Source organism: Condylura cristata, unplaced genomic scaffold (genome assembly GCF_000260355.1).
Source record: "Condylura cristata isolate star-nosed mole 26May11 unplaced genomic scaffold, ConCri1.0 scaffold00024, whole genome shotgun sequence".
Taxonomy (NCBI): domain Eukaryota; kingdom Metazoa; phylum Chordata; class Mammalia; order Eulipotyphla; family Talpidae; genus Condylura; species Condylura cristata.
Genome location: NW_004567125.1, coordinates 20,634,255 through 20,655,586, shown reverse-complemented (window position 1 = coordinate 20,655,586; position 21,332 = coordinate 20,634,255). Strand labels below are relative to the sequence as shown.

Here is a 21,332-nt window from a genome sequence, read left to right as displayed (position 1 = left end):
GTTTCTCCTATTGACCAGCATTTTGTTGTTGTTGAATTCCTGATAGACCTTCTAGTTACTCTGCAACTACATAAGCCCATCTGTCTTCTATTTGTGTTGTTATATTGTGGAAAACATCTACTGTTCCTCTTAGGTCTCTGATCACAGAATAGGGCAAGACACTCCAAGACTGACTGTGTGGTGAACTCTTGTCAAGGAAATGGTTGACCATCCAAGCATGTAGGCCCTGAAGACAGTAGGCTTTCAATTTGAAGGCATCTACCTAAGAACAATTATCTCCCTAGATGTTCCCTGCCTTTGTCCAAATGACAGCCTGACAAGTATATCTACATTTGTCACAATTAAATTGTTCTTTTAAAGTATGCATTTGCTCAACCCAGTGATCAAGCTAACTGAAGAGTATAGAACATATCTGGGGCAGGCAATAGACAGTACTAAATGTAAACATTGGGAAATTCACTTGTATACCCCAAGAGTTAGGTGTGGGAGCAAGACCATTCAAGGCTAATTTAGAGAAGATCGGGGGGTTGTGAAATTGGGGCTCAGTCTGTGGTCACGGGCCTCTTGCTACTTAACAGAGCCATTGAACAACATCATTAAAATCAACAGTTGAGTCTTGGTTTGTCCTCACACTATCCCACCTTGGGCGAGTTCTTTAAGCCCTCTGATTTTATTTATCTCTGTCTAAATATAGATACAGTAATTCTTTTTACTTACATTTGTTGGTCATATTAAATAAAACGATGAATGTAAGTCACTACTTGGCACATGGTGGTTGTAAATATTATCCCTTCTCCACAGGCTATAACAAAATAAGCTGTTTATAAAATAAGCAATAATTCTGGGAAGGAATTAAGTATGTGTAATGATTGCAATAGCATGCTTATAAAGACTTTCACAGTGCTATGTAGCTTTTGAGGTCCTCACAAAACCAACTATCAACCGAGCAGGGCTGTTCCCTTTCCCAGCACTGGGTCTGTGTCACTGGACTCCACTCTAGAAGAGAATCCAGTGAGGGTCCTGTGCTTGACTAGACTTTGGCTCTCCAGACCATGACACGCATAATGATGAAATTGCATCTCTCTCTTTAGAGACAAAAATGTGATCACTCACCTATCTTAAGTAACATAGCCATGAAGAGGCTCTCTCATTTGCTTTTTAGCTGAGGAGCAGTCAGGTCCTTTAAATCCAAGAGTGATATTGATGCATATGTACCAAATTCAGAGAATTCTTGGCCCCTAAACTCTCCCCTTCTGTTCCCAACTGTTTTCATTGGAAGTCATTGGCATCCCCACAAGTCCCTTGCAGAAGGTCTGCCCTCAGTGACTAGTTTTTCATGTTGATTTTCATTTCCTAAACCCCAGCTGTTGCCCATGAAGCTGTTGGGTCTCTAAGACCTTACTTCCCCTTGGGCTGAACTGCCTGATTTTTGAGGAAATGAGAGGAAGAGGGGTTGAATCATACCATTATGTTAGAGAGAAAGAGGGTTAAAGTCTAATGGTCATTAGCATATACTGTGCCAGCTGCCTCTTCTGTTACTTGTTCAATAATTCTTTTAATGTTTGGTCCTAATGGAGCAGATTATTGTTATTATTTTATTTCATCAAGATCACCTACTGCATAAAAACAAAGAGGGAAGGAGGAGTGGAAGGTGGCCAAGAATAGGCATGAAGCATTATCCAGCTGGAGATATTTATTTATTGGCTTCATGCTTGACTTGTGAAGTTTTGAAGGGCTGGTGCACAGAGCCCACGGAGGGAGTCTGTCTCATGCAGCTCTGCCCAGGGGCTGCTGAGACAGTGCCTTGGAGGGCTTTTGCTTCTGTGGACCCTTTCATCTCCCAGTCTGTCTGCCATGCGTAGCACATCTTATGCTCATATTTGTAAGTATAAACATACAAATATGGGTTACTTGTGGGGACACTCTCAATCCGACACTGATAGGGCGCCCTCTCAGACAGCAGTCTGACTTAGCAGTGTCATTCTTAGAAAATTGTTACATTTTCATCGAGACTGCACATGAGAGGACCTCAGCTTTGCCCAGTGGCCTGATTTCTCACTGCTCTCCTACTCTGCAGAGATCGAGGTCGATCTTTGGAACTAGGGGGCCTGTCAAGTTAGTCTTGCACCATGGCCAACTGTTTCTCTATGTTACCCAACTTCACCAATCTTAGCATTCTCATTAAGTCAAATGGAAGCTACTAATGATCAGAAAACTCTTATGAAAAAAATACACCCTCACCTCATGCTTTTGCTCTGGGACAGCAGAGTGAAAGCTCTGTGGCTAGAAAAATCCCAAGAACCAAAAAAGCATGTCTATAAAAAGAATCGGAAAGAGGACAACTTGAAATAGCCCAGGCTGACTCTAGCTTACCAGCCTCCAGCCATGTCCCCTGTGGGCTTTAGGTACTCATTAGATCAAATTCCTAAAGACTCAAAAAAATTGAAGACAAACTTCCCAAGATGAATGAAGGAAGACAGTGATCACATTTGACAAAATTAAAACTTTTAAACCTAAGTGGAAAAAAAAAAATAAAAGCCATAGAGTTGAGTGACCTCCTGACAGGAACTTCATGCTCAAAACTTCGCTGGATATGAAAGGCCTTCACATATCAACCAGCTTGGTGTTGAACAAGCTGGAAGTTTTCTTAGTTTTAGTTTGTCTCATCTTTACCCAACAGGTAGCATTTTAATGAGAGAAAATCTTGGGGAACATTTGGCTTCTTCCCTAAGCTTTGGCTACTTGGACCTAGAAGTATGAGGGAGGAGTTCTGGGATATCTCAAAGCAGCAGGCTAAAGCATTAGCATGCCCCAGTGAGAGGCTAACCAGGCAGGGAAGGCCATCCCCTGCCAGAGGGATGTGCATTCCACATCAGAAGCCCCAAAGGACATATTGAGGTCTCTTAATGAACGTGGTGGCCCGTGGCAACTGTAAAGTATTTCCACACGATTAAAGACTTCAGAAAACCCCCAAGGGGAGGTAATGTTCCTAATAATTTATAAATTGAACTCCCTACTTAATATGCTTAAAGTGTTTCTCTCATCTTCCATTTGGGAAAGAGATGGACAGGGGAATAATGGATTTCCGTTCAACAGCCACCACAGATGAGAGAACCTTCCAGAAGAGAAAACCAAAGGACTTTTCCTCTGCTAGTTTAGGTGACTGCTTCTGGCAGTAAAAGAATTGTGTAGGTCAAGAACATGTTACTATGATTTTGAGGACATCATCTAACTTCAAAAATCTTGTTGTTCCTTTGGGAAGGGGTGGAGCTGAGTTTGATGGATCACCTTTGGCTGGTTTTATCATTCCTTTGGTCTACTTTCTGGCTTTACTGGGCAGAAAGAGCTCATAGACATTTACCCCACCATTAATCTATCAGTTACTTCTAGTTTGATAGGGATCAGGGTGATAATCATAACATTTTCCTGGTGGAAGAGTGAATGCATTTCTTTCTAACAATTCATGTAACAGAGAGTCAATTTTTAACCCGGGAGGTTTAATGTCTCCACAAAGTCATGTAGATGGGTAGCCCTGCTATTGTATTAACCTCCGTATTGTTAGTTATTTTATTCTAGCTTTCCATTGGAGTCATAGAAATTCAGGCCATCCTGCCCTGTATATTTTATATTCCCTACCCCAGAACATCTTGGACCTAGATTAGAATGTCACCAGAGTGGCCATATGGACTTGCATAGTTTTTCTCCTCTTTGTTTGTCTCATTTGAAAGTCAGAAACAGATGTGAGTGATCACTGTCACAGATGAGAGAGGGCCTTTGCCCCTGACCTTCAGGCATTGTTATTGGGGAAAACATAGGCTACATGGGCCACCAGATTTGTCTATTTGATTCTTACTTTGTAACCATCAATTAATTCCTCTAGGAATATAATTTGAATTCAGTGTGTCCGGTTGCCTTGAGGGATAATTAATTATGTCTCCGATTCACTCTTCTGGTTGCTCCTGGGGTGAAACTAAGCTTTGAAATGTGAGCTGATTGATTGGCTGCAGTCCCTTGACAGATGGTAGCTGGAAACATAAGCTGAGTGTTTCCAATTCTCTGCCAAGGGTTCACAAAACCCAGGTGACTCCCAAAACTTTGGTGACATTAGATAGATCCATATTCTTTTCCTGAGATGAATTGATCCTATGGCACTGATTTGTGATAGGGGAAACACACTGTGCTTTTGCCTATGGTGTCCCCACTGGTCCAAGATATCTTAACAGTACAGTTTCTTCTGTTAAAAGGAGTACTGGTTATTTCCAGCCTTTTTGATCTGTTTTTAATCCCTCTTTTTTTTTTGCCTGCTTTACCTTAAAAAAAACAGATTATACTGTTTGTGCCTTCTGACTCAAATGAATCCCCATAACAGTGATCACTAGACAATGCTTTCTTTGCTAAAGTGAGTAAATACTTGTTGGATGTTTGAGTAATGAATCAACATATCACATAGAATGAGCATATATAAATTTCACAGGCATGTAGAGGATGCTCATGTTGAGAAATATTCTGAGCGGACCATACTCCCCTTCCTCCACCTCTCCCTCCCCACCTCTACCTCCTACCCTCCCCACTTACTTCCACAGACAATATTTGTTTTACACCAGGCATTGTGTTTGACCCTGGAAACATCAGACACAGTCCCTACTATCATGAAGTCTGTAGCCTAATAGATGAGATCAGCAAACAGATGAACAGTAAAGTACCCGTGGTTAGGATGTGGAAAACTATGAGGTGGTGCAGGGAGACTAAGGAAGAACTGGCTGAGCTTATGTCACTGGCCACTGAACTGACGGTGAAGAACACATCACAGTTAGCCTCTAGCTACCCAGATCCATGGTGGATACAGATCAGATAATGAGACAGCCTTGTGGTTGATCTGAGTGACTGGGATGAGCATAAAAAGGTGATCTGCCTGAAAGTTTCCTTCCTTGATCAATCACTATCTACATTATATAAAATGTTATATAAAAACTCCAAAGTCTGCAAATTATCTGACAAATCTCATATTACTCTCTCAGGTAAGTGCCGAAAATGTCAGTCTCATAATAAAATAACAGCTGATTTTATTTGTTTGATCTCTATCAGAGCTAGTAGAAATGATTTATTGATTTTTTAAAGAAAAATATTTTTTAAATGTCACATTTTTTGCAAGCAACTTGTGAATAGATGTGGAGTTCTCATATGCCCTAAACACACTTCTAGTTACAGAATGTTAACAGTTTGGAGGAAAATCAATAGAATAATCAGAAAACTCATGAAAAGATAAATATGGAGCAAAACAAATCCCTGTCTTGTTGGCAGTATAATGGTTTTTTAAAAGTGCTCAAAGCCTGGAACTTGTTACATGTTTACTTGGGCCAGATAAACCTTAATGTCTTTTTTTGTTTGGTTTTGTTTTTAATGCCACAAAAATTGAAGCTAATACATGTAACTGAAGGCTACTCTGAAAATACAGGAGGTGATGCAGAAACTCAGAGCAGGTCTGCGCATGTGCAGAGTTCTGGTGTGCTCCTGGCAAAACCCATATGATGGTATCACCCAGATCATCTACCACGTGCTCATGCACCTGCTCCAGGTGGAGGTTGCTCCACAGGAAGCTAGTTCCTCACAACAGGAAGACCTATGCAACTTGTCTTGGTATCAGGAAGTTCCCAGCTGCTGCCCTTAGCCTGGATGTCCTTCCAGTCCATCTGCCACTTCTTGGTCTCGTGAGGTTATTTGAGAAAAAATTCCTAGAGTGTCTGATATTTTCTGCTGTTACTTAAAACCCTCTGGGGAAGTAGAAGGATTAAAAATAATGGTCATTTCAGAGAACTATGGTTTATCACAGGAATGCAAATGTAATAGACTGAGCACTGAATTTTCCAGGACTTGGAAATAGTAGTAAAGTTAGCAAGATAGTTGTCTCTTTGCCTTCCCCCAGGATGGTAGAGGGTCTAAACACAGACTCCACCTGCCTCCTCCCTGCTTGCTGGATAGAGCAGATTAGCGGTTCAGAAAAGTTGTATGTAGTGATTTTATGAATTGCTATATTTCAAAAGATTGTTAAAGTATGTGACAATATGTGTTGTTGTTTACATAATAATCCACAAGTATTAACACATCACAGTGTTGTGACATCTGCCACCAACTTGAGTGATAGAGAAGTATTGGTCATGTGCCTCTTCTGAGTTTCTTCTGATAGCCAAGCTAAGCACTGCTATTAAAAAGCCAAAATGGCTGAGTGTACTGACTCTAAGCAATAGAAACATGTTTTGCTAACGCAGGATTAAAGATGCTGAAAACACTGGCTTAGCTGAATGAAAGTGTGTGGTCTAGCTTCCTACAAGTTGTTGTGTTCAGTATAAGCTTCAACATAAAATACTCCCAGCAGAGTGCCTAGGCCCACACACAGTAATGGGAGTTTCAGATTAACGGAGCAGAACAATGCTGTGATGAGGACCTTAGTCTAGAACCAGTTCTGCAATGTCTGTAGGTCTTGGTTTGTTTATCAGAAATGGTGGCAATGAACCTCGGGGTTTTCAGTGGGTCCCACAGTTAAACATGAACTCAATTTTTTTGTTGTTGAAATTGAACTAATTTGAGATTTCCAACAGCATCTTCCGGAGGCATGTGTGATGCATGTGTGATGCACAGATTGGTACATTAACACTGAGAACTTGAGCTTTCCACTCACAGCTAGGCTTGGGTTGAACACCTAGTGGTTAGTTAAAGGTCCCGTGTTTATGGGAGTACTGTTTCTGAGCCTGCCAGCCAGGTGTGCACTGTGCAGTCTTCTCATGTTCCTTCTAGCAGATTGTGGACTCATCTGCACTCTCTCTACTCTTTGCTTTTGGGACCTCTGAGATCTCCCCCCACCTCCACCCAAGGATGACTCCTTCAGAGTGACTGGCCTGGGTAGAACTAAGAACATAGGTTATGCAAGAAGAATCACGCTGTTCCAACCCCAGTCCTCTTGTTCATTTGCTTTGTGACCTTTGGGAGGAGATTTTACCTCTGTGCCTTGGGCTTTTCAAATGTAAAAGGAGGAAAAGGCTTAGGGTGCCTTTTCAGCTATCTGATGCAAAGTAAAACCTCCACATTGACAACTGTTCTCATTTTATTTCTGCATGACATGGGGGAGGGACCCATGTCCTACTGGTGCAGTGACCCTCCCGTGACTGTCTGAAAGGAGAATTAGGGAGAAATGAGGAAGGAGCGCCTGAAAACCTCTGTGAGCAGGAAGGATGGTGTTTAAGCCACTCCTGGAGATTGATGTTTATGCTCCTCTTACAGCTCTTTAGGGAATAAAATTACCTCTCGCTTTCACTAGCCTAATTCAATGTCTGACAACTTCTCTCACTCAGGAAGTTATTCCTTCAGTGTGGCTTAATTACCTATTGTTGCAGTTTCAATTTGGGGTGAAGGAGAGGCTAGTGGGCCTGACTGAGATAAAGGTTCTGCCCCAAACCTATTGGGTTGGGCTCCAGCACTTTCTCTGGGCACCTGGGTGCAGGGCAGGCTGAGAAACTGTGTTGTGGGGGCGCTCCGGGGGCGCGCTGTGTGCAGAGGTTACGGGGAGGAACCGAGGCCAGCAGGGAGGGGCTGGTGCTGAGCCAGGACCTGGAATATTCCTCCCAATCCCAGCCTACCCTAAGCAGCTTCATATTTACACTTTCTCTGCACTTGCATGAGAAATTTCACCAAGAGGAAGGGCTGCAGATGTAAGAAAAATTCGGAGGCTCAGTATGTCGCCAACAAGCCACCTGCCAGGACCTGTCACTTGGCAACTGACTCGGTTGCTTCTTTCTCAGCTCCTCTGCGCTGCCTGTTTGAAAGTGACAGTTTGTGTGTGTCTGTGTGTGTGTGTGTGCATGAACTCACGAGCTCCTTTTCTCAGGATGATGGTGAGAAAGGGAAGATAAATGGGAACATTTATGGGGAGAGGAACTTCAAAATTCAAAACATTATTATGAGACTGGAAAAAGCCCCCATTAATCTATTTGATGGAATGATCTTGACCTGGTCTTATGTAGGTGGGCCCCAGGAAGTAACGAGATGGGGGGGGTTCATCTCTAGCCTCTGTGATGAAGTAGCAGTGATTGACCCCCAAGGTTGAGAGCAGAACCTTTTGGCACACCCCAATCTAATAAAACAGGTTTGGAAGGATATTGACCAAACTAAAGGGAGTGAATACAGATCATGTGTAGGGAGATTTGGGCCCACCGAGCACAGTGCAGCAACACACCTGCAAGATCTTCCAGCCAAACCCTGGTCGGGGTAGATGGAGCGACATGTTCAGGCTTCTAGAACATGCATCCTTGCCTCTGACTGACCCCTGAGTGGTGTCCTGGTTTTAAAGTAATGGCTCCAGAGGATAGCCTTGGAGCACAAGAAAAGTCCAGAAGGAGACTTCTCTACCAATATGAACCCCAAGATGTGGATCTAGTCCCTTCCCAGGAGATGTAACAAGAGGGAAGCCTCACTCCAGACTGCGTGGATAGGAGGAAACTTTCTGAAAGCAAAAGTGATCCCAAAAGTCAAGTTCACACCTGGCATGAGATTTCAGTTCTTGATGCATGTCACCCTGATTTCAGTTCCTGATGCATGTGAATTTCTCTTTGGGTGGGTCAATGGCCTTCCCCTGCTGAGTAGCTACTCTGAGGAGATACGTGGGCTTAGGATGAGGATGGCTGCAGTTCTAATTCTGCTTAATTCCCTGACACTTTGCATAGTTACCTAATGTAGTCCTTGCTACCACCTACCAAAGGGTGTCCTCTCCATTATACAGATGAGGAGTCCGAGGTTTGGAATTTTAGGATTCCCTGATCATTGGTGTCGTCAGCAATAGGGTAGATGTATGGTTGATTTTGAGCTCAGAAAGCAGATGCCATCTCACTGGTAACAACTGGGCCAGTACTGGCTTTATATATCACTGATTTGCTCTAATAAAATTCCTTGTTTTCTGCAGCTGAAACCTCTCCCTCCTTCTCTCCCTCCTCCTTCTTCTGGCTCTAGCTCTTTCCCTCCCCTCACCTCCTCTCTGTCTCTCTCACTCTCTGTCTTCCTGTCTCTGTCTCTCTCTCCCTCTCACACACATACACACATACACACACACACTCCATGAGATGTGTTTCTTCTCCAAGTTGTTTGCGAAGGGAGCAGCAACGATGGATCACATACCATGAGGCACTGATCACCCCCGATGCATTTTTCTCTCGTCTCAAACACTGACCCCAGCAAACCGTCCTGCTTCTGAGCAACACTTGCTCTAAGGGCTTGTTGCTCCATAACAGATGAATTAATAAGCGAATGAGAGAGAGTGGTGGCAGGAGGGGTGATGTGTCTTTGTGGGTAGACTCACCCTTCTCCCTGCACGCACCTGCTGTCCTCTCTTACCAGGGAGGCATGATCGCCCTGCTTCTGTCCATCTTGTGCCTGGTGATGATCCTGTACACTCGCCGGCGCTGGTGCAAGCGCCGCCGTGTCCCCCAACCCCAGAAGAGTGCCAGTGCCGAGGCTGCCAACGAGATTCACTACATCCCTTCGGTGCTGATTGGTGGGCACGGCCGGGAGAGTCTGCGTAATGCCCGTGTGCAGGGCCACAACTCCAGCGGCACCCTGAGCATCCGGGAGACACCCATCCTGGATGGCTATGAGTACGACATCACCGACCTCCGCCACCACCTGCAGAGGGAGTGCATGAACGGAGGGGAGGACTTTGCCAGCCAGGTCACTCGCACCCTGGAGTCCCTGCAAGGCTGCAACGAGAAGACAGGAATGGACCTCACACCAGGTGGGGAGCTCCAGGGCTGATTTGGTCCTTCCTTGCAGGGTGTCCCGGGAGTGGGTCCGGATGTTTTCTGATTTTGTGGCTGGTTCTCATATATAAGCGGATGTGCCAGGGCCCTCTCCCAGACAGGCAAGAAGAGTCAGCTTCTCCCTGACATGAAGGGAGCAGTTTTCTAATATAGGGAATCAGAGGAGCAAGTGTAAATTAAATCCCTCTCCACTTTCACTTAGCATGGGAAGCAGAGGTTCTTTGCCATCCAACAGAAGAGTGGGTTAAAGCCTTTTTATTGATGATGAACAATCTGCTGGGAATAAAGAGATGGCAAGAAGGATCAGCACATGTGTCTGAGATGTTTGTATACAGCACATTTACTTAAGCAATTTAAGTAGCCACTGAAGTGGAGAGGACAGAGGTATTTGTTCTTTTCTATGATTCCTGAGACTCTGGGGGTGTTTTAGTTGTGTTCTCCTTCACCATTCCTCTGTGGTCTTTACGAGGAAAGTACTTCTTCAAAGAAAATAAAGGACTGTAATCAAGCTGTCTGACCTCAGATGCTTTGTGTGTCTGTGGAGAGACACTGGGTGGCAGAGACTTGGACCTAATCCAGCTGAACAAGACAGGGGTCAACAAAATGCAGAGAGGGAACAACTGTATCTGTCTTTTTCAGCAGCCCACCTGTCTCTCTAGAATGCCCATAAATAAGCAACTAACCTGCAGATAAAACCCCAGGACAGTGATCTTTCAAGGAACTGCCCAGTTATCTTTGACAAAGACATTTTTGATACGGAATGTGAAGATATATGGAATTTCAGGGAAACGCCATCATAGAGGTTTCCATTCTGTTTGTTTCTAGAAGTGATCTTCTATGACTAGTCACTTCCTTAAAAGACTTAAAGTCTGGAATTGCCTTGAGAACATAGGACATAACTTCAGTATCTCATATTCTCAATATCTCACGGCACCTGTCCCTGGGCCAGGTTGATCAAGTGAATGTGTAAAATAGCCTGGGGTTTAAACTCAGGTGCTTTCTGGGAACAGGTGCATATGTGCAAAGTAGCTGCTGGGTGTCAGACAGTAGGGCATGGTGTAGACTGTGGTGAACAAGAAAGAGCACTCAGTTCAGATCGTTTTAAAAAGAGGCGCTGGCCACATGGAAGAGATCTGTAGTCTGTACCTAGCCAAAGGGCACACACTGTGACCTTATCATTGCAAAGTTAGTTGAATTGGAAGCAGTTATAATCACTTACTTCATTCTGTCTCATATAAATTTGTGTTCCCCCCAGAAATCAAAGGAATATTTCAGTCTTTGCCAAGCTCTCACTTTAAAGGTTTTATATTTCAATTCTGTGAAACTCCATCTACTTGGTTCATGCAAATTCCCCTGTTCTCACTTTCTTTTGGCCTTTTCTGTTAAAAATTTTGCCTTGACTTTTCCGTATACAGGAAGTGACAATGCCAAGCTGTCTCTGATGAACAAATATAAAGATAACATCATCGCCACTAGCCCTGTGGACTCTAACCACCAGCAGGCCACTCTACTCTCCCACACCTCCAGTAGCCAGAGAAAGCGGATCAACAACAAAGCAAGAGGTATCATGTGTGAGGTTAGGGTGTTAGGACTGGCCTGGGAGTTCCTGAATATGGGGGAAGGAGGGCCCCCACCTTCCCTATATGTCCAACCCACATGCTCACACAGGGCTAGAGAAGTGTCCTGGAAGTCTTCCTGGAAGCCTGCTGAGAGCTTACCCAGAAATCTAAACATGCCAACCTTCTAACCAAATAATTTCAATGCATTTCTTTTTCCTTAAGAAATAATTGGGCAAACACACAAAGACATTTTAAAAGCTGCTCATCATAACATTGTTTAAAAGAGTGAAAAGTTGGAAGTTGCTGAAATGTCCATTAGGAGGGAATTGGTTAACTATCTGCACATCTGTCCGCTGTCCAGTGGCTTGTGTGTGGCCATTTAAGATGATAATATAGATCTATATGTCCTAATTTGGATAGTTGCCCACCTATCTATTAAATGGAAAAAATTAGATTCAAGAATGAAGGTACAACAAAATGCCATTTATAAGGAGGGACTTAAAAACCTTTTTTGGTGTCTGAAAAAGATGGAGAGTATATGCATCAACAGTTAACAGTTTTCTACTTTTTTAAAAGACATCAAGATGTTCTCTACATATTTGTGTGTGTTTCTTTAATTTTTCTTCTTTTGTACTTTAACTAATGGTTTTAGAATCAGAAAAGAGTACAAAAATGTAATATTCTATGCCCCTTAGACAAAATTTTCGTATCAAATCAACCAGAATCATGATCTGTCTTGAGGGAGTCTGCTTTTTGTATCTGCAACCTTCCCTTTTAAAGGCCCACTCCAGCAGATAGCTGTTGTGAATAGGTATCCTGAGCAGAGCTGGGGTGACAGGGGCCGGACCCCTGGGATGGCTGTCAAATTAAGTTCTGCTTTCCCTATAAATCTGTACATCAGGAAGCCCCAGTCCCTGGGGTTGCTCCTCCCAGAGTGTCAGTCAACCCACTCTCTGAGCAAACAGTAATTTGTTATGAAGACAGAGCTGACGATCTCTTAGCCATGCTCCTTTTCCTTACAGCTGGGTCTGCCTTCCTGAACCCCGAAGGTGATTCTGGCACTGAGGCAGAGAATGACCCCCAGCTGACCTTCTACACTGACCCTTCCCGGAGCCGGAGGCGCAGTAGAGGTAGGAAGGAAGGTGGGAGCGTGGGGCGGTGGCAAAGGAAGGGAGCTGCTGGGTCCCATAGGGGCTTTGTGGGGGCTCTGCAGGAAGAACTCTTGGACTACAATTGGTGTTTCCTCCTAAGGAAGAAAGAAGAGCCCAGAGTGGAAAATTTCAGAGAATCATCTCTCCCAGATAATGGCACTCTCAAACGAGTTTCCAAGTTGTTTGAAAGGCTATTTCTTGGTCAGAAGACTCTCAATTCCTTCTGGAAGACTCAGGAGTCATATTTTGCTGTTTAGATAGAGGAAATAAAGCTGACACTGTGTGTTGTATGTGAAAAAATGCACAGCATATATTCTTGCTTACCTGGCTACATAGGCCTTGGACTTGAACTAGGCAGGGGTTGGGGATTTGGGGGGGAATTGAATAATCTGTTGCCCATAAAACCAGCATAATGGTTCACTCTTTAATCCCTACCCAAGTGAATCATATGACCCCAGGCCCTCAAGTCCCCTACTTTCTCTTGTGGATCCAAGTCATCATTGACAGATGACTTGCATGCAGCCACTAAATGTATCACTACAGCCTGATGCTAGTGACTCCAGGTAGCTGTGGGGGCCACTACCCATGACTTTGCCACTTTCACTATCATCAGTGAAAGAGGTCCAGGTTCAAGCACCAGTGAACTTTGCTATTCCCTTGCTGTGTGATCTTGGAAAGGACATCTACTTTTCTGAGCCTTAGTTTCCTCACATGTTGAATGGGCAAAATCTCACACATAGGATTCCTGTCACTATCGATTGATATTAAAGTGTGCTGTTTATGGTTGACTGGAGAGCACTATAAAATCCCTGCTGTTACCCTCAGAACTCTTCACAGAACAGCTTCAGGTTTCTCCAGCACCCATCTCAATGAATTGTGGACAGGGACCCCTTGGATGTTGGAGTGACCTCACCTTGTGACATACTCAATAGTACTTTCTCCAAACCATCCTCAGTCAGTGGCCCCCAAAGACAGCCACATTTTGGCTCTCTACCTGAGTTCCTTTCATACTGAGGAGATTCTTTCCAGAGATTGGAAGAAGCCTTCGAATTCCCCTATTTCAGTTTCTAGAGCTTCCCTGATATCAGTACAAAAGTTCTTCCTGTCATTTTTCTCAAGAAATCAATGAGGCCTAACATCTGCCCTCACAGTGCATCTCCTTGCAGCATAGAATTATTCCTCTGAAGCACCCAGTTCTCTTCATGCATCTGCTGCTTATTGTCATTAACTAGATGGTAAGCTTCCTAGGGAAGGGTGTGTCTCATGTAGTTTTCCAAAGCGCCTAGTGAAGGATTTTGCCTAGAATAGATGCTTATGTTTGTTGAATTGAACTGGAAACATCAGTTGGTTCAGCAATCATTTTATAACCCACCTGCTATGGGTCGGCTTTGTCATCAGTGGTCGAAACATGGCACATTGATAAGGCTTCACTTAGTAACATAAATAAATGAAAAGGCCTACTCAGGAGATAAAACAGTTAATTCTGTCTAGTAACAACAGGAGGCAAAAGGAAACAATAATTAGAACTGGGTTGTATATAATGTATAGAATTTCTTAAAAGAGGACAATCTAGGATGAGGCATCCCAGTAGAGGAAGACAGCATACAAAAAACCTTGACAGCACAAAAGAGCTTGGTATTATTTGAGCAAGTCAAAGGAGTTTAATATGGCAACTGTAGCCTGGTGTATAAATATCCTGGAGTATAGTAGCTACGGGGCAGAGTCCCAAGCTAGCTACAAAGGGCCACCTTCATGTCCTGTTTCTGAGTTTGCGCTTGGTTCTGTGGGGAACATGTTCTACAGGGAACCACTGCAATTTTGTAATCAGGTAGAGATGCTGAGTGATGGGTTGATGGTGCAGAAGAACCAAGGAGACAAGATGATCAGTGGCAAGTTTCTGCAAATCACGGGAGAGCAGTGGCAAGTGCCCGTGAACAGTGGCAACACTTGTGATAAGGGCTGTAGCAGCAGGATGCACCGAGACTGACGAAAATCTGTTCTTGAAGCTTTCAGGGGAGTGTTTACTGGGAGATGTTGTTTGAATCAAGACATGAAAAGTAGGTGTACACCAGGTTGACAAGGTGACAAAAAGGCATCGTGTGGAGGAAATAATATGTGCAAAGTCACAGATAAATGATTGTGGTCTAGTCAGAGAGCAGTAAAGAGTTTACTAGAAGGAGGCCCTCCCTTGTGGGTTAAAGCACAGCACAATGAAGCTATCTCAGCCACTGCAGCACAAGTTTGATCCCCGGCTAGGGAGGTGACACACATGGCACAGCAGATCTCTCCTGACCCGCCCTCTGCTCCCCTCAACAGTGTATTTCAGTCAATCTGCCTGTTCTGCTTCCTACTCTGTTCTTGGTGAATCTTCTCATCTCCCGCATCTCTGGCCTGTACCTCAGTTCTGCATGTATGAATAAATAAATCTTTAAAAAAAAAAAGTTGACTAAAATGAAATGTCAGGCACAGGTATGTGGGTCGCTTCTAAAATAAGGGTGGGATATCAGGAGAAGCCAGAAAGAATGTGACCTGGACTGCAAGGACTTGAACACAGCACTTCCGTTGGTTTTATAGAAAGCTTTTAAAACATTCCTCTGGTTCACTCTGCTTGGAGAAGGACCCTCCTCCCCACCCCGCCCCAGGAATAGTGGGGAGAGAGGTGGAAGCTGAGGCAGGGAGGCTAGATGGATGGCTGGTGTCACAGTCCAGAAGTGAAATGACAGGGGTAAGGGCAGGTGGCAGGCAAGAAAAATGTTGGACACAAAATGAAGAAAAAGATTTAATGGCACTGGGGGTGGGGGCTTTGTAGACTGGGAAAGAGAAAGGAGACATGATGGAGTTTTCAGACTTGGAAAACCAAGTCATCAGAAGTCTACTTGCTGGAAAAATGGGGCTAGGAAGGGAGGTTTGAGGGGAGGTGGAGTGTCCAGTTTTGAAAATTGCATATGAATGCCCGCAGGATGGCCCGTCTGCAACTCAAGACTTGGCCGGGCTACAAATGGTGAGCCGTAGTGTGAAGAAGCCAATTCCATCTTGAATAATTACATGAGAAGACTATCTCTAAGTAGAAAGGGATAGAGGACCCAATGCTTCCTGCCATCTTTGAGTCCCTTCCAGCTATTCCCAACATACCCTCTCAGAAAACCTGCTTCTGTGAAAGATGAGCCCATAGGGGATGAGCGCAGCCATAAGCCAAAAACCACCCCCCTTTGGGAACAGTGATCCCAAAGGCACTGTTGTGTCTGGGGGCTGTGGCCATCAGCACTCCTGTCTTGATGTCAGCTCCAGTCTCTAGCAGCTGCTTGGCCTCAGCCATGTCTCTCGCCTCTTCGGCTCCCTGTTCATCTTTGGGAACTGCCTTGTGAGACTGTGTTCATCGTTAAGTGACAGGAGCCCTGTGAAGTCCTGAGTCCTGCAGCCCAGCCCCTGCTCATACTACCTCTACCCCTGCAAGGTGATTCTCACTGACATGCGTGTTCTTTATCTCCAGGTGGGTGTACTTTAGAGGCTCAGATTGATTACTTTAAGGAACTAGTATCTTTTACCTTTAGTATTGAAACATACGACAGGCTTAGCACACCGTCTGCCTTAGTAGATGCCTTTCATTAACGTCAGTGCTAAATTTTAACATAGAGCATAAGAAAATTCCAAAGGATCCACACTTTTGTTGGCAACTTGTCTTACATTTCCACATCTGTTTTGTCTGCATATGAAAGGTGCCTCTTCTTACTGCCATTTTATCTTCTCTACAAATGAAATCAAACAAAGGAAAAAATAATAATAATAAAGTAATTCCACCAAAAGGCCTTTTCCTGTTCTTGTTTCCACCTTCCTGGGAGTGTCTTACTCCCCCGCATTGTTATTTTCTCACTAAGCATCCATTGATAACCTGATCCCAAAGACTGCAGGACTAGGGAGGGCCTTTCGTGTGGCAGCTCTCTCCACTGACTTCCCCCTGTCAGATCCTGCAGTGAGGGTCACTTGGTAGGACTCTTCCCTCCATAAGATGCAGCCAGATTCCTCAAGCACAGGTAGTTCCAGCTCCCAGAGTGGAGGAGCTGCTTTGTGAGAACGCCCCCTGTGAACAGTGCTGAAAGTGCAAGGACTTTACCCCTGGGTTCCCACCACTCCTGCACACCTTGGATGCTGGTCAGCACTCAGGCAGGAGTGTGGCAGGAGACAGTGTGCTCCTTATGACTTGTAAACTTGGCCCAGGCAGTGTACAGAGGACTCGCACTGACCGCTTTTGCCTCTGAAGCCACTGGTCAGCCAAGTCCACCTTGACTCTTACTGATGACCTGGTGCTCAGGGAGGATGAAGGTCACAAAGGTCATCCAGCCAGCTATTTGCAGCTGCCTCCCTGTTTGCCTCATTGGGCAGCAAAGGGCCAAGTTGAAGTTGCTCTGGCACTATTTTTTACCACCATCGGTCTTGCTTTTGTCTTGTCTCAGTGGGATCTCCCCGAAGCCCTGTGAACAAGACCACCTTGACACTGATCAGCATCACCAGCTGTGTGATCGGCCTCGTGTGTTCTTCCCACGTCAGCTGCCCTCTCATTGTCAAAATCACCCTGCACGTCCCTGAGCACCTGATTGCCGATGGTGAGTCCACTTCTGAGGTTGCAACTTCCTTCCTTAAGAGGAAGGTTTTCAGGTTGGGCCAGGACAATATAGAGAAGCTAGTTGTCACTGGTGCCTATTACTACAAGTGAGGAAAACAAATAACCCCAGATAGTAAGGCTTAGGAGAAAATGGATTGTCCACAGATGAAGCATAGAACAGGCTAGAAAAATAAAAACCAACTGAACAGATCGCCTCCTCTTCTCTGTACCCACTCCTATTCTCTATTTTTGTTTGTTTTTATATAAGTCCTGTCTTTGTAGAAAAATTCAGGGTGTTCTGGCCATAGGTTGACAACAAGATTCTTATAGCTTGGGAATGGGGGAAAGCTAAGTGAGTAGTAGAACCATTTAAGGATTAGCTATGCTTTGGTTTAATGTGCCCAGGTGAGACATTCTTACTTGCTACAAGCCTGGAACTCTAAAGCAATAACTACTTTCATTCAGGGAACCCCAATAGAACAGGGGCGTAATGTAGCTTCTGAGTGTCCCTGAGTAAGCAAAGCCCACAGCACCTAATTGACTTGTTAATGTCTATTCTCTGGGTTGCCCGAGGCGGCCAACATGTGGGGACTGTGTGGTGTTAGAGGCCTGCTATTTCATGGCAAGTGAAGACAGGCAACAGACCCCTGTTCCTTGGACGAGGGCCAGTGCCTGTGGCTGGGTCTGATGGAATAGCGCCACTCCGTTACAGAGGCATTCTGTCCCTGTGTCCCTCAGCAACTCTCTGGAGGATGGACGGCGGCCAGGGAAACAAGAGGGTGTGGTGGACGAGTTTCCCTCTGTAGATCCCTTGCTCAGGGGCTCATGGTGGGCAAGGGCGATTAGGGGGTAGGGCTGATGACTTCAGATTGGGGCTAATCTGCAAAGCAACCTTGATTCCATCTTCAGTGACGTGTGTGTGTGCGCGCGCGTGGTGTGCACACTCGGCATGCGTCCTCTCTCTCCCCTTGCAGGGAGCCGCTTCATCTTGCTGGAGGGGAGCCAACTGGATGCCAGTGACTGGTTGAACCCTGCCCAAGTGGTGCTTTTCTCTCAGCAGAACTCCAGCGGGCCATGGGCCATGGACCTCTGTGCCCGGCGGCTCCTTGACCCCTGTGAACATCAATGCGACCCTGAAACTGGTAGGTGGGAGCAGTGGGTAACTGTCAGAGTTCATGCCTCTTGTGAGCCCTCCCTCCCTTGAAACCCTCCTGATCACACTATTGTCACTGGAAGCCCAGACCATGCCAGCGACCCGGTGGTTGGCCCCTGAACATACTGCCTGAAATGGGAAGGTCTCTTTTCTGCAGTAGCCTTGGAAGGGCGCTCACGGTACCCCTGTCCAGGCAGGTCAGATCAAGGGGCCTCCGGTTGATATCCAGTTGGGGTATCAACTACAGGACCTGAACCTTTTAACCCATGTTTATTATTTCTACAAAGTTTCTAATTTGGAAAATATAGAAACGCTTATAGAAGAAAATGATAATTAGCTGTAATTTTATCTCCTGGAGAAATCATTGTAAAATGTTAATGTCCTCCCTTATGATCTTTACCAGCGCGTGACTTTTAGAGGTGCACAGGACACTGAGTCCAGTGGGGTCTCCCTGCTTTTTTGTATAACATTCTATTATGAGAGTTTTCAAGAACCATTAAATAATCTTATATAACCTAATTTTAATGGCCATTTGATATTTCATTGTGTGTCTATATCATAGTTCATTTAAATAGTCCTCTATTATTTGACATTTAAGATGCTTTAAATTTTGAACTTTCACAAATACTACTAAAATTAATATCTTTGCATAAATGCAGAGCATATTTGAAATTATTTTCTTCAGATAAATCTTAGAAGAGAGATGCTGGAACTAAGGATATAGGCATCTTTCAAGCTATCTTGTTATCAAACGGGGCTGGAACTTCTCTGAATGAGGGTACAAATTCACATGATGTCCAGAGAGGTTCACAGTCCTCCTTGAGTTCTGATGTAGCCAAGAGCACAGTCCCCTCCCTTCCTAGCTCGCTTTACATTTTCACTGGAGTAGGGGTTCAGTGTAGTAGTCTTTATGAAGACCTGTTTTCGGTAGATTCAGTAACACACATAGCTCCTCCCCAGAAAAGTAACATGATGCCTTAGAACCAAGGACGGGGTAACATCCTAAGACCCCCAAGTGAAAAGTTGCTAGAGCCAGGGATCAAGTCTTCCAATCGTCCTACCATCCTCCAACCCTCCAAGAGTGAGAGAGACAGAGAGAGAGAGGTGCATCCTCTTAAAGGGCAGGGTAGAGGAAAGTCATAGAGGTTGGACCCAAGAGATGAAGCCCTTACCTCTCTTATCATCTACTACTGTAGCTCTAGGAGGAGGCACAGGTACTGCAATAGCTGAAGTTCACCTTTTTAGGTCTAAAAGTTGTTTTTACGTGGGCCCATCACAATGATTCTGGGCCCCCATATGGGGGAGAAAGTACAGCATTTTAAACATCTGATGTCTAAGACTGTGCTTACTTGCTGCTCCTCCCACGCCATCAGGCAATCACCAAACCAAACAGATGGGCTGTGCACCATGCCCAGAAGCCAGCACGCTCCGGAGAAAGCAAAGAGGGCTCATCTCAAAGGTGGCTCTCCACAAAGCTGAGCTGTCTTGGCCTGCGCTGACTTGGATAGGAGACCTGGGGCAATTCAGTTGTTAAACTCCCTTTGAGAGCAGCATCCTTTCTGGTGGGCCTTGAAATCTTCTAATGAAGTTTTAAAGAGCAAGAAACACTTTCAGCTACATGTGGAAGGAAGGGATTGAAGTTTCAAACTTGAAGGGGTCTCAGAGAGAAAGACCCTAACTCAAGGAGTTCAATGACTTGCCAGCATCCCACAGAAACCTAAGGCAGAGTCTGTTCTGTTTGTCTTGAAATCAAAGAGAGGAGCTTGCCTAATTTCCCCAAGCATGTCAGAGCCAGTGAATTTTCCCTTAAAACTATTAAAGCAGCCTCAATTACTGAGCATCACAGCTTTCTGTGCCGGGAGCTAAGGTAACTTCCTATCTGCAGAGAAGCCTGTCGCCTCTGCCATCCCTTCCAGATGTCTCCTTTCTAGCCCTTGGTAAACAGCTTTGGGCAGCCCTTCTCCTATGAATGACTTCCCAATATCTGTGACAATTAATGAATTTCCCACAGGAAAGTCCTGGAAGGAGACTATAAATAAGACCCCCAATCCTACTGCAGAACTAAGGTTCCAAGTCTTCCTTTTGGGTAGCAGCTGAGAAATGGTGCTGTGGAGATTTTTATTTTCATTAACGCTGGAATTGGAAACCCTCCCCCTTCCCGCCCTGCTTCTTTGTGCACATGGGATGAGGTGGTCATCCCACACACTCATCAGTAAGAAACTTTCTCGCCTCCCACACTCCATCCTAGAGTCTTTCTCCAAAGAGCTGAGTGTGGGAATTGGCTGCAAGTCAAGTTGACGTTATTTTTGCAATCCTCCAGCTAACTCACTTGGAAATGTCATAGTGTTGGGACATGTGCTTTCCCAGCCATGCTGAGGGGTCTGTCCACAGGAATGGTGGAACTGTGCAAGTGTGCATGTATAGTTTATCACACATACACACACACACAAACACAAGACTCAGTCACTGCAAAGGATCAAGCTCTGGTGCCTGGAGTGCTCACAGGCATTTTTCCAGAGTGTTCCAAAGTTAAGCAAGTATTCCTGCATCACCTGCACAGAGTGAAAGCACCAAGTAAGGTCAGCAGGATTCGGGCCCCAAAGGAGTTCATGTCTGATCCCCAGAACCTGTGACTATATGGTGCTTGATAAAGATGAATTAAAAGTAGTTCAAAACAAGGAATTGATCCTAGATTACCCAAGTGGACCCAATGCTGCCTCGTGGCTCTTTGATAGTGTAGGAGGAAGACAGAGAGATATGATATGGAAAGAATCCCTTCAGTCATTGCTGACTTTGAAAATAGAGAAGCAAGGCCCTCCCTGGTGGCGCAGTGGGTTAAAGCACAGCACTAAGAAGCTAAAGCCACTTCTGCATGAGTTTGATTCCCACCTGCCCCGGAGGTGATCCATGTGGCATGGCAGTCATCTTCTGACCTGCCCGCTGCTCCCCTCAGCAGTGTATTTCGTTGATCTGCCTATTCTGCTCCCCACTCTGTCCTTGGTGAAGCCTCTTGCCGCCCCTCAGCCTCTGGCCTGTACCCAAGTTCTGTACTCCCAGTTTTTTTTTTTT

The 21,332-nt window shown here is 45.0% G+C and overlaps 1 protein-coding gene across 1 annotated transcript in view; it reads left to right on the top strand.

Moving 5' to 3' along the window:
* Nucleotides 1-21,332, top strand: part of ASTN1 (astrotactin 1) — a 314,384-nt gene that overhangs the window by 136,184 nt on the left and 156,868 nt on the right. The window contains exons 3-7 of the mRNA XM_004688129.2: nt 9,382-9,775; nt 11,216-11,362; nt 12,382-12,489; nt 16,962-17,111; nt 18,085-18,252. Coding sequence (XP_004688186.1) covers nt 9,382-9,775; nt 11,216-11,362; nt 12,382-12,489; nt 16,962-17,111; nt 18,085-18,252 — 967 coding nt within the window. The remainder of the gene's footprint in view (nt 1-9,381; nt 9,776-11,215; nt 11,363-12,381; nt 12,490-16,961; nt 17,112-18,084; nt 18,253-21,332) is intronic.